The 15,316-nt window shown below is 33.6% G+C and overlaps 1 protein-coding gene across 2 annotated transcripts in view; it reads right to left on the minus strand.

The window, feature by feature from the left end:
* RSRC1 (arginine and serine rich coiled-coil 1) overlaps positions 1–15,316 on the minus strand; it is a 320,815-nt gene that overhangs the window by 237,542 nt on the left and 67,957 nt on the right. For both annotated transcript variants that reach the window (XM_054700979.1, XM_037526222.2), the window contains one exon: positions 5,689–5,862. In XM_054700979.1, the coding sequence (XP_054556954.1) occupies positions 5,689–5,862 (174 nt within the window). The remainder of the gene's footprint in view (positions 1–5,688; positions 5,863–15,316) is intronic.

The raw sequence follows: 15,316 nt of genomic DNA on the forward strand, positions 1-15,316 counted from the left end.
TTGATCCAAACAGACACTTAAAAGGAGTTCTAAGCATGCTCTGCACCACAGAACTCTATAACCTATATGCAAATAGGGATGAATTAGCATAAATTACTTCCTGCTGTATAAAGAAATAAGAGGTAAGGAAAAATATGACAGGCTCTGAGAATAGGTAACCGCTGTCAAACTCAGAGACCTGATCGCCAAATCACTTTCTACATCTTCTGCCAAAAAAGGTGCAGGAAAACCTCATCAACAGGAATTTATTACAAGAAACTCTACAATTTGAAGACACTGGAATACTTCCAAGGTCAGAGCCATAACTCTATAAAGTATGATTATTACATGTATTAGTCTTCTTATATATACTGTTTCTTATACTTAGTTTTTTAAATATCATTACCCCCATTTTAGAGAAGAATGAATTAAGGTTCAAAAAGAATTACTTGTCCTAAAAGGAAAAAAATTGTGAATGACTTAAAATTACCAAATATTGTAACTTGAAATTAAACTTTCCCAGAAACTAAACACATTAGCAGCTTCTTTTTAAAAAGATAAACCAACTACCATGCCTACATGTACAATTCCTGTAAATAAATGATGTTGATATGCTTTTTGTGTTTTTAGTCTACAAAGACTTATCTAAAATAGTTGTGTATAAATATTATTAGAAATCAAATTTTATAAATACAAAACATTGAAAATTAATGTCATTAAATTTTCTTGATAAAAAGCTGAGACAGGATTCAGTGGGTGTCTTTCTTACATTAATCTTTCAGAGTGTTATATAGAAAGGCACATATTAGTCCCTACACATATGATCCCCTGAGAGTTTATATTAGGTCTTTGTTATCTAGCAGACTAATAAAGTGAATAGCTCAATTTATGACATTATATGACAAATTCTGATTATAATCAGTCAAATGTTCCAGGAATTTCCAGAACCATACTTAATTAGCTACTGTTTAGAAAAGATTTTACAGAATTCTCTAACTTGGTATCTTCTTTCTCAAAGGTCTAATAAAAAAGCCCTTCCTCATTCCTAGGCTCATTAATTTTTGTTTGAGCAGTCTGTCCTGTTTTTAGTTTTCCCAATTTATAAAGTACTCCTTTATCATTATTGCACTTACACTTCTTGCTTTGTACTTTATAAATGTATGCTTTATATTCTATCAATATTTATAAATATTGATGTTTACAAACAGATTTGATTAATAAAAAAAAAGAAGCAAGGGCCATCCTGATGCGCAAGGGGTTAAGTCACAGCACCATGAAGCTATAGGCAGTCACCCCAGCATAAGTTCAATCCCCAGCCAGGGAGGTGGCCCACATGTCCCAGCAGACCTCTCCTGCCTCACCCACCTGCTGCTCCCCTCAGCAGTGTATTTCAGTCAATCTGCCTATTCTGTTCCCCAGCCTGTCTCTGGTGAATCCTCTCACCCCTGACCCCACATCTCTGGCCTGCACCCTAGGTCTTGTATGCATAGATAAATAAATATTTTTTTGAAAAATGAAACATAACACATGAGTTATATTCTCCTATGTAAGATAGCATCTAGATTATTTAGCACAAGCTAAAATACTTTTTATTGGGCTGTGCCTACAAAATTTTTGTGGTTTTATGAAATATAATAAAATGTAATTCTCAATAGACAAATGAGGTTCCGATGTGAGAAAGTAAAAAAAAGAAAGGGGAAGGGAGGGAGGGAGGATGGGCAAGAGAGAAAGGAACCAATCATTTTACAAATGACAGATTTCTGGCCTGATTATAGAAAAATATGGCACAGAAAATTCTTTTAGTTTTTAACTATGTTCTAAGAAAGTTTGGGATCACTTGATCTCAAGCACCATACATCACCACTAATAATAATGAATAACTAGAGAAGTGAGAATATTGCCCTGTTGGGTTAAGTGGTCAGTGGTCAGTAAACTTGAATTACAGGCCTAAAATTGTGCCATTTACTAGCTCCAATTTGCATAATGGGATAATAAAAGCACCTATTTTATGAGGTTGTTATGAAAATTAAATGAGATAATGCACATCAACTGCTAAGTGCAATTTACAGCATTTAGAAAAATATTTAAAATCTAATGCTTATTATTATTATTATGTCCATGGTAAGTAAAGCGTTTTGTTCATACCTCATGTAGCCCTGATCATATCAGTTACTCAATTTAAAACTCTTCATTGGCTTCCCACTGCCTTTAGAAAACTCCAAACTTCTCAATGTAACTTAAAGGGCCCTCCAAAAAACACCTCTCTTCATTTCCAAACTAAGTCCTGTTAGATTTCAGTTCCTCAACTATACCACCATACCTGTGCTTGTCTCCAAGTCTTATGAAGCTCATTGTGCAGGCACCATTTTCCCCTTCTCTTCCTTCCTTCAATTTATAAACATCAATTCTTCTGAGAAGCCTTGCCTGACAAGTTGATTAGTCTAGATCAACCAGCTTAATGTTCATGAAAATACCAACCAGAATGTGTCAAGTCCTAAAATGAAAGCTACCATGCTGAGACTGGCCTGTGGGGAGGATTAAAAAGGGCCCAGGTCTGCTTACCTTTATAATAAATGCACTCATGGTATAAGGTCAGATTTTAACAAACTATTAACTTTGGGTCAAATCTAGTCAGCTTCCTATTTTTGTGAATAGTTTTATTAGGATACAGTAATGCCATTCACTTAGTATTATCTATAACTGCTTTCATGCTAAAAGGGTAGAATTCAGTAGTTATAACAGAGACCATATGGCCCAGGAAGTATAAATTATTTGTTATCTAACTCTTTACAAAAAGCGTCCTGACCCTAGGTTAAGTGACTTTAGTTAGGTTTTGTTACTTAGAGCCAAAAACATCCTAATTCATACAAAGAGTGTTTCCACTGATTCCTGCTAAGACAGTCAACTGGTTACAGTATAATTACTTGCACATCTTCCTTTCTATAAATGCTTATTTGGCCACCTTCATGAAATTGCCAAGTAGACTGGCCTACTATTAAATACACATTATCTAATATAGTATTTGAGAAATAGATGGCATTAAATATTGTTGACTAAACAAGTGAAAAAAAGAATGAATGAACATTTGTGATCAATAACCTATAAATTTTAACATCTCACATGTACATCATTGTGAGTGACATAATAAGCATATGACATTTTCTCAGCCCTGAATGGCTTAAAAGTCAATTTTAGGAAATAAACATGCAAGTTTTTTAAAAAAGATAAATTATTTCTGGAGCGAAGCAGGATACATCTTATATGCACACACTAACTGACCCCTAAAAAATCTTGAATTTAGATCCTAACAAAAGGTAAGAATCTGTGTCCTTGCACTCACCAGGAGAAAGAACACCCTGACAAAGCCTGCACAATGGTCCACTAACCAGTGAAGTTGACTAAATCTGCCTATGCACAGCTTATTGGCAGAGTACACAGGGCCTTCAATGGGTATCTCTTGTTTAGATCCTGTTCATAGCTTTTTGAGATTTAAGAATAATGGCATACAAAACATTATTATCTTATGAATCTGTCCTTCAGGAATCAGTTTATGTAAATACAATCAAAAGTGAGTGATGGAAGAGTACATCTGTAAAGCTGCCTAAGCCTTCAAAATGAATGTCAACCATCTGACCTCCCTTATTTATTCACACTCTCAATTTTCTTACCATAAAAGTAATGCTATATATAATACACTAATTTTGCACAAGAATATAAGCATTATTCTAAAAAAGAAAAATTTGGTAAGCTGGAAGGAAAAATTTAACACTAGCAAAAACCATAGTCACAAATTCCCATATACACGTTATATCTAAAAGGATGTAAACCAAAAGAAGGGGGAAAAAAAGAGGCAAGAAGACAGTTCCCTTATTTACTTATCCTCTTAATCCATATTTTCCAGTCTCAGAAATCTACTCTGTGTTCCTTCTTCACATCTATTATCCTCCCAACTTTCTCCCTTTGTCAAGAGATTTCCCCCATATTCTCACTGACGCTCATTCAACTCCACCTGGCTAACCCAGTCTCCCTACCAATTTAAACCACATATCCAATGATATCTCCTCTTCTAAAACATTCAACAACCCTTAAAACTACAAAAAGGACAGAACTCAGAATATTGCAAGACACAACTATAAAGTGTACATTCATTGTTGTGGTATAATCAGGAGAGATAAGAATATTACCAACCACCTAGGCAGGTTTGTATAATACCACTGTAAAAATGGAAATCAAAAATAAACACAAAGACAACTGTGAAAAAGAAAAGATGAGAGAAAAGCCCTATATCCTTTAATAAAAATTCCTCAAAGAATTAAGATCTCAAAGAACCATATCCAAAACCTCGATAAGCTCTTATATTTAACAAAGAAAATGGGTACATTAAGTACACTTTTATATTGAAGCATCAAAGTAAACAAATATAAGGTGTTGAAAAATTGACAAAGGGAATGAATTCCAAGATGTCCTACTTGTAACAATTTTTAATAAAATAAATAAGAATCTGTAACTTGTCACTAATCAAGATTTTGTCTCATTTCAACATTTTCTAATTTGATAAAGGTTTATGAGTAGATTTCAGCTCTAAAAGGACAAAGCTAGAATAATTATTTCAATTCTGTAAAAAGTTGTGTCTCATGTGCATATACATACACATATACCTTAATATTGATCAAGTCCTCATTCTATATCGAAAGAGGCCTAACAAATAGTAAATCATATGGTTCCCTCCCTTTGTTTCACCTTTATCCTTTTTCCTAACAGTTTTCAATAAGCTAATAGACAATTAAATAGTCTTCAAATTTTAAATGCATATCCATAAAATAAAATAGAGAACTTTCCTAAAGAATTAGGTAAATTTTCCTTGCCTTACATATTAAGTTCAATAGTGCTAATTATTTTGTATTTCTAAAATTTGTTACACAAGTACTAAATGAAAGTAGGGATGAAAAAAGCAGTTCTGTAAAAATTTGAAGTACAGGTTTCCCCTGCTATCCCAAGTAGAATGTACCTATTTGGTATCAATTATAGGTTATTTTTTTAGGTCTGGAACGCTACTGCCATTAATTTATTAATATATGGAAAAATTTCTGAGTGTTTCCAGATCTGAAAATAACCTATCGGGCCTCCCTGGTGGCGCAGGCAGTTGAGCGCAGCGCTGTGTAGCTGTCTGCAGCCTCTGCAAGGCTGGTTCAATCCCTGCCGGCCTCAGCCTCAGAGCAACCCACATGGTGAGCGGACCTCCCCTGTCTCGCCCACTGCTTCCCTCAGCAGTGTATTTCATCAGTCTGCCTGTTCTGTTCCCTGCTCTATCTCTGGTGAATCCTCTCACCCTCCTACACATCTGGCCTGTACCCCTGCTCTTGAATAAATAAAATAAATAAATAAATCTTTAAAAAAAAAAAAAAAAGGTAGTGACCAACTAACCAGTTGATCAAGGAAGACTATTTTAAAAAAATAAATAAATAAAATAAAAATAACCTACCAAATGATACCAAATAGAAATGTTTTACTTTCAGACAGAAGAGAAAGCCTGAAACTATTTTGATTTACCCTTTCTTCTTTCTCTACTACATTCTCTCTTTTTTCCATCTTCTACTCTTATAGTTCAATTACAGGGTGGAAATCAGAAAAACCTCAAAGAATGAATATTGAACTTGAATATTTCCATGGAATCACTGTCATTACTGCTTAAGATTTGCTTCAACTCACCCACGTTTGATGCTGTATGATTCCTTGTCCTTGCCTTTATCCTTCTCTTTTTCTCTTTTCTCTTTATCTCTGCCTTTACGACGTTCTCTATCCCGAGACCGACTGCGAGTTCTTCTATGACTGGATCTTTCACTGCTTCGACTATGGGAACGTGGACGAGGTCTTGACCTGGATCTACAGGAGATAGATTTTATTAAATAAATTTAGTGTATAGGGCCTCCCCGGTGGCGCAGCGGTTGAGCGCTGGGTTGCGAAGCTGCCCGAGGCCTCTGCGGCGCCGGTTCGATCCCCGGCTGTTCCCCGGCCACCGGAGGAGGATCCCACATGGTGCGCAGACCTCTCCTGCCACCCGCTGCTCCCCTCAGCAGTGTACTTCAGTCCTTCTGCCTGCTCTGCTCCCCACTGTGGCTCTGGTGAATTCTCTCACCCTCCCGCGCTTCTGACTGTACCCAGTGCATGTATAAACAAAACAAACAAACAAATATAATTAATAAATAAATAAACATGCCTCTATTTAAAAAAAAAAAAAATTAAATAAATAAATAAATAAATAAATTTAGTGTATATTTTGTATTATGAAATGAAATTATCCATTAAAAATATCTGAAAGAATAGAATTAAGTTTTAGAAACAGATTCAGAAAATATCAATAAAAAACTGAGTGAAGCAAGCATCTAAATAGGATTCTTTATGAATAAGTACTTTAAGTTAATGTGATACAAAAAGGAAATGCATATTGTCAACTTTTTAGGAAACTAATGTTTACTCCAAAAGAATTTACAGGTGAAACAATGTAAATCTAAATGTATCTAATTGAATTTCAAGGATAAGGCTTTCCTATCCCTAAAATCTTTGCTTTCATATCTATTCTACTTTATTTCTTATTTTTAATTGTTACAATAAAAATATCCTCTACTCTAATCCAACTTTTCTTTGTATTAAAAAAAAAAACAGTATTAGGTAGGATATACTATATGATTTTTAAAAGCAAGATTTCAGATTCTGCTTTACAATACTAACAAGAAAGCCTCTACCAAAATGACAGTCCTCTAGATAATAACTATTAAAAAAACCAACAGTCTTAAGGCTCTGGGTAGTGACCAAAAGCAAGCAAATTCTGTAGGTGCAAATACTTGGAAAAAGAAAGCAACAAAGAGAACACTTAACACTTTACTGTTCCTTGTCTGAGGCAAGCCCAAGTCTATGCAACACAGGACCATTAAAACTTCAAACAAAACATGTAGAAATTTTAGTCTGCAAAACCAGTAGACAGACTCTAAGCAACTACAGCAAAAAGAAAATGTAAGGAGGGTCCTGGAAAAGAATCGGAGAAGAGAGCCAAGAGTTGTATACATAAACTCTATTCAAGTCTTTGATTGACCCTACTTCAGACACATGAATAACAGACTCCAAATAGCTAAGGATAAATGAATTGAACCAATATTTCAGCTGACTCCAAAGAGTCAGGAGTTTTGCAATTCTAATTCAACTAAATTAATTTCCTGCTAAACAAAAAACAAAAAGATATATTCTTCAGAGAAATATAACAGAATTCAAAGTATGCAAAACATGTTCCTCATCATGCCAAGGGTAAAATACAAAATTACTAGTATACAATGAAACATGAAATATGTGATCCATTCTCAAGAGAAAAGGCGATCCATAAAAAGCAATTCTGAGAAGAGCCAGATGTTGGAATTAACAGGCAAGGATTTTAAAGTCATAGTAAATATAATTATGCTTGTGATGAATACAAAGTTAAGAAATTTCAACAGAAAAGATGGGAAAGTGAAAAATTTTAAATGCTATAAATGAAAATATAATGTATGAAATTAAAAATTGTTCTAAATAAGATTTAAATGAGATTGGTAATAACAGGCAAGAATCTACATGAAAATAAATCAAAATTATCTGAACTGAGGAACTAATTAGAAAAAAAAGATAGCTAATATGAAAATTAAAACAAGTACTCTGGGATCTGTGTGACAATGTTCAAATGTCTGAAATATTTTTTTTAAGCCGCAAGAAAAGAAAATTAACCAGAAAATAACTTTTTAAAATGTTATTCACACTCAGACATGTTGGGAGTCTATACTTCCAAAATACAAACAATGCAAACCAATATTACCTCAAAATAATAATAATAATAATAATATAATGTAAAATAAAGTGGTAGCCAAAATTTCCCCTAATTGAGTATAAAGAGAAATTTTTAGATTCTAGTTTGCAAACCTCAAAATAAATATGAATAAGACTAAGACTAAGAACACCATAGTCAAACAAATGAAAACTAAAATTAAAGCGAAATCTTGAAAGTACTCAGAAAAAAAATAACGTATTACATACAGAGGAGCATTGCTATGAATCACTGCTGATTTCTCATCCAAAACAATGGAGATTAGAAGACAGTGGAACAAAACTCAACATGGTGAAAGGGGGAAAAAAAATCAACCAGTAGTTTTATATCCAGCAATGATATCCCTCAAACATGAAAGTAAAATTAAGGTACTTCTGATAAAAAGAAAAGTAAAACATAAACATCAGTAGTAGATCTGCATTACAATAAAAACTAAAGTTCTTCAGGCTAACAAAGAATCATAACAGATGGGAACATGAATCTTTGGAAAGAATTAAGTCACTAGAAATGGTAAACATGTGTAATACCATCAATTTCCTTAATTTATTTAAAAAACAGTTAAGTGCTTAGAGCAAAAATCATGCTGTTTTACTATAGGGTTTAGAATAAGGTATAGGTCAGCAAAATGTACCTGTACAGTTATAAGGTTTCCACATTTCATGTGAATAGTGAAATACTAACTCTAAGTATACTGAAATGGTAAGGGTATGTATGTAATCCATAGAGCAATTACTTAATGAAAAAAAGAGGTGGGGGAGTATGGTGTGGTAACAACACCTGACAAGGGAGATCCTATACTCTAGATTATATATACAAGGTTATAAACTAATATTACCTCAAAAGAAGAAAAATAAAGAGTAGAAAGAAAAACAGTTAAAATGATAAAACACAAAATAAAAGGGAATTTTAAAAAATATTCACTGATCCTAAAAGGAAATTGGAAAGAAAGTACAAAAACACAAGTTAACATAGAGATATATTAAATAAATAACAAACTGGGTGACTTAAATCCAAACACATAAATAAACATATTAAATATTAATGGAATGAATACCTGAATTAGAAAGCACAGTATATTCAAATGAAACAAAAACATACAACATAACTACAGTTGTATATGTTTATAGTTGTACGTATATACAACTATATGCTATTCTCAAAATATGTATTTTAAACATCTAGACAAGTTGACCTTGTACAAACAGTAAGCACAGGAAGACTGGAATGAATACATTAATATCAAATAAACTAAACTGCAGAAACTAACAGCATCACTCAAAATAAATACTTAATGATGATCAATGGGTCAATTCATAAGTGGAAGTCTTAAAGAATGTTTATCTGACCACAACAGAAGTAAATCAGAATTTAATAAAACATCTAGAAAAACCCAAATACATAGAACTTAAATAATTTCTAAATAAATTATGGATCTAAATTATTCAAGAATCAAATAAGAAATCACAGGAGAAATTAGAAAATTAAAGGCTCATTCTAAAAACTTGGAACAATAATCAGTCAGAATTTAAAGTTCTAGGATTAAAAGAAAGTAATAATAATGGAGGAGGGGCATTTTTGTATTAACTCTAGCTATTGTACAAACATTATAGTCTATTATCCTAATTTGATTCTACACACTTCAGGACCAAAACATGATTCTAGTAATTAGTTTTCACTCAGTGAAAATACAGAATAACTAAAAAAAAGTGAATAAAATATTAATTTATACTATAATAAAACTCTCAGAGATTCTTTTTCAAAATAAAATCTGTAATGTGAATTTATTTCTTATTGATTTTCCCTTTCTGTCAAAAAATATATAGTTGGGGGCTTCCCCGGTGGCGCAGCCTCTGCAGCGTCAGTTTAATCCCCAGCTGCTCCCCGGCCACTGGAGGAGGGTCCCACAAGGCGCGAGACCTCTCCTCCTGCCCGCTGCTCCCCTCAGCAGTGTACTTCGGTCCTTCTGCCTGCTCTGCTCCCCGCTCTGCCTCTGGTGAATTCTCTCACCCTCCCGCGCTTCTGGCTGTACCCAGTGCTTGTATGCATGTATGTACAAATCAATCAATCAATAAATAAATAAATCTTTAAAAAAAAAAATGTGCAACTGTATGTTACTGATGAGACAGATTTCTGTGAAATCCTACTTTACTAATATCCCAACAATTTAATGTATTTGCTTATTACTATAACCAAAGTCACAGAAGTGTTAAGTCAAAAAACAAAGAATTGCTCATGTAATGGTATCCTATAACATAACATAACAAGGACAACATGCCTAAAAGGCACTTCCCAGAGAAATAAAAAAATATTATTCTATCACTATCATATCAATGCCAGATACCATAGCTAGCAGCAAGGTCTTCTATAAATTACTAGCTGCCCGACCCTCCCATAGCACCCATTTTTCCAGTATTTACCCCTTCAACTTGCCAACTCATTAAATAGACTTAGTTGTCTCCAACCTCCACTCACGGTTTTCACTAACACAAAGACACAACTATGGAAAATACATGCCTGTCATTCTCCAAAACTACCTTGCTCATTATTCAACAAGTTTCTTCATACTAGCAGCCCATGCCATTCTGCAATGTTCTCCGTAAATGCTGCTGGTGTAGCTCAATGTACTATGATAGCAGCAGCAGATTTGTGAGTTAAGTTACCTACAATGTCAAAGTTAAAGTGATTAACTTTTAAAATTCACAGTATGCCTCCCCAATGTTTTAATGTGCATTATTTTAATTCTCATACTGTAAGCCTCTTATTCTTTCTTACAGACCACAAGAAGCAAAAAATATAATTCCGGAGAAAGTAGATGGGGAATAAATAATAAAGGCAAACATCATTAAAGACTGTTAAAGCACAACAAAAGGGGCCTCCCTGGTGGCACAAGGAGTTAAGATGCAGCATTATGTAGCTATCTGCAGCTACTGCAGCAGGAGTTCAATCCACAGGCAGGAAGGTGACCCACATGGTGCAGCAGACCTCTCTTGTCTTGCCCGCTACTCCCTTCAGCAGTGTATTTCAGTCAATCCTCCTGTTCAGTTCCCCACTCTGTCTCTGGTGAATCCTTTCACCCTCCACACCTCTGGCCTGTAACCCAGTTCTTGCGTGCATAAATAAATCTTAAAAAAAAAAAAAGCACCACAAAATCAAAAACATTTAATTAAGCTAACTAAGCTGTTGACTTCTTGTCATAAGAATTCCTTTACACAATTTTGAATAAAACTCACATTCCAGACATAAACAACCCCACTTACTTTATTAAGTAGCTGTAGTTAACATATATGAAGAGTCTTCATATTTGAAAAAGTAACAGATCACAGTAAAAGTGATTTCCTATCTGGTCCAAACAAAAAAAGTCAAAGAAACCATACTCAAATTTAAGATGCTATTTGTCCCACATACCTTAAATAAATATCTTTCTGAAAAATCACTCTGGAAGTCTCCAGAGTACCAAAGTCAATATGGAACTATATTATAAGCAAAGAAACATTTGATAAAAAATGTGGCACTCTAGAACACACAATATATAAGCAATAAATGGACAGCAAGATGTCCTATTATATCAGATAAATGCTTTCAATATCTACAGAATAGGAAGAATCACCATAACATCCCTACGTAAAATGAATTATTGCCCTCAAAAACCAATTTGTCAAGTTTCTTAATTGGCTAATAAGTTCTAAACACATGTAATCAAAACAAATATCCTAATATTTTATCTTTTATTTTTTTTTAAAGATTTATTTATTTATTTATACAAGCACTGGGTACAGTCAGAAGCGCAGAAGGGTGAGAGAATTCACCAGAGCCAGAGCAGGGAGCAGAGCAGGCAGAAGGACCAAAGTACACTGCTGAGGGGAGCAGCGGGCGGCAGGAGAGGTCTGCGCGCCATGTGGGACCCTCCTCCGGCGGCCGGGGAGCAGCCAGGGATGGAACCGGTGCTGCAGAGGCTGCAGGCAGCTTTGCAACCCAGCGCTCAACCGCTGCGCCACCCGGGGGGCCCATAATATTTTATCTTTTAACACAAATAACTACCATACTTCAAGTAGTTTCTTAAGTACAGATCTATAAAGACTACATTTATTGTAAAAGCATAATTAAAATTAAATTTTAAAATTACACACATAGTAAACTAACATAATTCCATGTCATGATAACATTTTAAACATGGACATCTAATTTCACCTTACATCAAAATTCAATTAATACCATCATCACAAAAGGGGAATTGTTTTAAAAAGACCTACATAACTAGGAAAGAGATATACTTTGAAAAAGAAAGTATCCATTGGAGGCATACTGGTAAGAAAATAAATAAACAAACAAACAAAAACCTAGAAAACAAAGTGCTAAAGCTCAGGGCTATAAAAAACAAGATCATATCAAAGAATCTGAAAATAGCTTCCCCCATAATTTCCCATTTATTAAAAAAGTTTCATCTCATGTATTAATAGTACAGTTCCATTCAAGAAACCACACAACCAACCCTATGCAGATAATAATATTTATAGATTTCAATAAAGATGCAAAATTTGAGTAAGGTCATGTCCTTCTTTAACTAGTTTGTTTTCTGAAAATAAACAAAGAAAAACATTTCAAAAAAAAAGAAACCACACAATTTAACATAAACCTTTAGAACATTCATAAAATCTTCTGTAACTGCTGACTGAGGAAAATCCTGCAGATTATCAAAAAACAACAAAAGAATCCAATATCCACACAAAGCAAATGTGAGACAAAAATAGAAAGTTAGAAAAAATTTTTCAGGTAATGCAAAAATGTCCCATTTTAAAAAAGCCATAAAGCAGAGGAGATGATAACATTACAATATTAATTAAATATAACATCAAAACACAAATGTTAGTGATAAAAGATCCAAGAGAAAGAAACTTTTAACAAGTATTAGAAAGAAGCAGAAAAATAGAAACAAGAAGCAGACAATGAACATCCAACTTGAGGCTCCAGAAGAAAAACAAGGTAAAAGAACTATATTATGATCATAATCCAAGAACACTCTTGGAAACAAAAGAATTTACATGTAGAAACGGCACACTATGTATATATGAAGAAATGGACTAACTAATGTCAACCTGAGATATAGCCTGATGGAGGTACTGCATACTAACAATAAAGAAAAAAGAGGACTGACTGAGTCACTAACAAAGAAAAAAAGAAACATTATCAGTCTTCTCAACTGCAAGACACACAGCAAAAACAATGGCTAAGGTTCCTTGAGCAGCTCAAGGGAAAATATTTTCTAAATATCACCTTTAGAAAAAAAAGGTGATGAAAATACCAATTTGTGTTAGGCACTATTGAAGGCAAGCCATAATTTCTAGGTTCAACATTCAAAGCAAAATTAAAAGAACATAAGCTAGCCACATAGTTCAGAAGAAAATTAAAGATAGTAAACAAAAAGAAAAAAATGGATGGGATAAATAGAAAACAAAGAAAAAGGTAAAAGATTTAAATCTAAATGATAGTAAATCAGTCATAAAAAGACCATGCAATACACTTGAAGGAAAAGACTGTCAGGGTGACAAAAAGCAAATGACATAAAGTCAATTCTCAACATGAACATCTTAAATATAAAAACAAAGGTTCAAAGTAAAAGGATGGAAAAAAGATAAACATGTAATCACTAACAGAAAATAAAAGGACAAAATACCAGTATTAGACAAAGCAGACTTCAAAGTAACAAACAGGTGTAGAAATAGAGACATTTCATGATAGGGTCCCTCCAAAAAGAATATAAAACAATTTTAAATTTGTGCACTGTTAATAAAACCATTTCAAAACTTATAAAAGGTGACAAAACTTAAAAGAAAACAGAGAAATCCAATAAGGATTTGTCTGTGAGCTTTCATCAGTAATTGATAAAATGAGCAAGTTTTCAAAGGAAAAAAATATAATGAAAAAAGGAGATTTGAACGAATGATTAAATTCACCAACTTAACTGCATCCCCCAACTGCATAATCATTCATGTCAAGTATGTCTATGATGGGCCATAAAATTAATCTTAATACATTTCAGTGAAAATTGTTGAGACTATGTTCTCTGACTACAGTGGAATTAAGCAAGAAAGAAATAAACAAAAGACAACTAAAAAAGTCCCCAAATGTTTGGAAATTAAGTAATACAACCCAAGAGAAAGACAAAATCACAATAGATACTTTGAAAACATCTGAACTGAATGAAAAATAAAATACGGCACATCAAAATGTATAGGCTACAACTAAAGCACAATAAAGAGGAAAATTATAGCAGTGGACAAAGAATAGAAAAGTAAATTCAAAGAAGGGAAAGGGAAATAAATTTTGAAAGTAAAAATTAATGAATCATAAGATCAAGAAAGACCATAATGGTTCCTTGAAAAGAGTAATAAAGTTGATAAATCTTTGGTGAAAATGATAAGAAAAAAATGAAGAAATCACAAATAAAATAACCAATTGTGTAGTTAATGGCCTTTTGCCAATAGAGGTTATAAGATATGGGAATAGTTCTTCCACCATAAACAACTAGAAAAGCAGACAAAGTAAATGAAACAGCCGTCCAGACAATGGGCCATAGGTAGAGCAGAGCTGTGATTGCCCCCCAAAAGGAAGACAAATAAGAGAACCCTAGGATTGCCTGAGCTAAATGCCTTAAGGAAGTTCCGAGACCACAGAGTTAAGAGGAAACCAAACTGAAAGTCTATCCTATACTTGCTGAGTTAAGGAGACAGACAGAACTCCCAGCAGGCAAAGGTAGCTGGGATTTGCAAAACATTAGACCAAAGAGAAGGAAGTTGGAGAGAGGGATCCAGAAATCTACAGTGGGGACCCCTAGATAGTCTGACAATTTCTAATACATAAATAGGTGAAAATTTATGGGATCAGGTGAAAATACCCTGGATAGCAACAGAAATACTATCAAACAGGAAGAAAGTGCTTCACCAGAGGAGAAACACTGCCCAGTTGACAGTGTATAAAGTCAAGGAATAAGGAACTCTGGACACATCTTAACAAAGCTTAAAAAGTCTCAATACTGCTACCTGATTTGATGTTTCATTTATAATTCTGCTATTTGAAACACCATAAAAATCATGATCGTTTTTCAATCCTGTTCACATAAACCTACTGACAGATAGTACCTGAAACCTTAACCAAGGCTATAAATGCATCCACCAACAATGCTTTTTCACTTAAAAAAGGAATTTTCACTATGATGAATTAAATGGGTTAATATTTTTCAGTTTTAGTCACCAATCTTATTTTACAAATGAGTTATCAGGATGCAAAGCTGGTAAATAAAAATCAAAACTAATCTCTCATTTGCCATAATAATTACTGCCCTAAATTATGCATAATAATATGCTTTTTTATAGCCTTTAGCAATGATACCGGGCATAACATTTCCCCCTATTATTACTAAGGATCTTCTTCATGCTAAGAAGCATTCACATACTTTATCTCTTAATTTTCGCAAGTATTAAAACAGAGTTGTCA

Source organism: Talpa occidentalis, unplaced genomic scaffold, assembly GCF_014898055.3.
Source record: "Talpa occidentalis isolate TD23 unplaced genomic scaffold, MPIMG_talOcc4v2.1 talOcc4.4, whole genome shotgun sequence".
Classification (NCBI taxonomy): domain Eukaryota; kingdom Metazoa; phylum Chordata; class Mammalia; order Eulipotyphla; family Talpidae; genus Talpa; species Talpa occidentalis.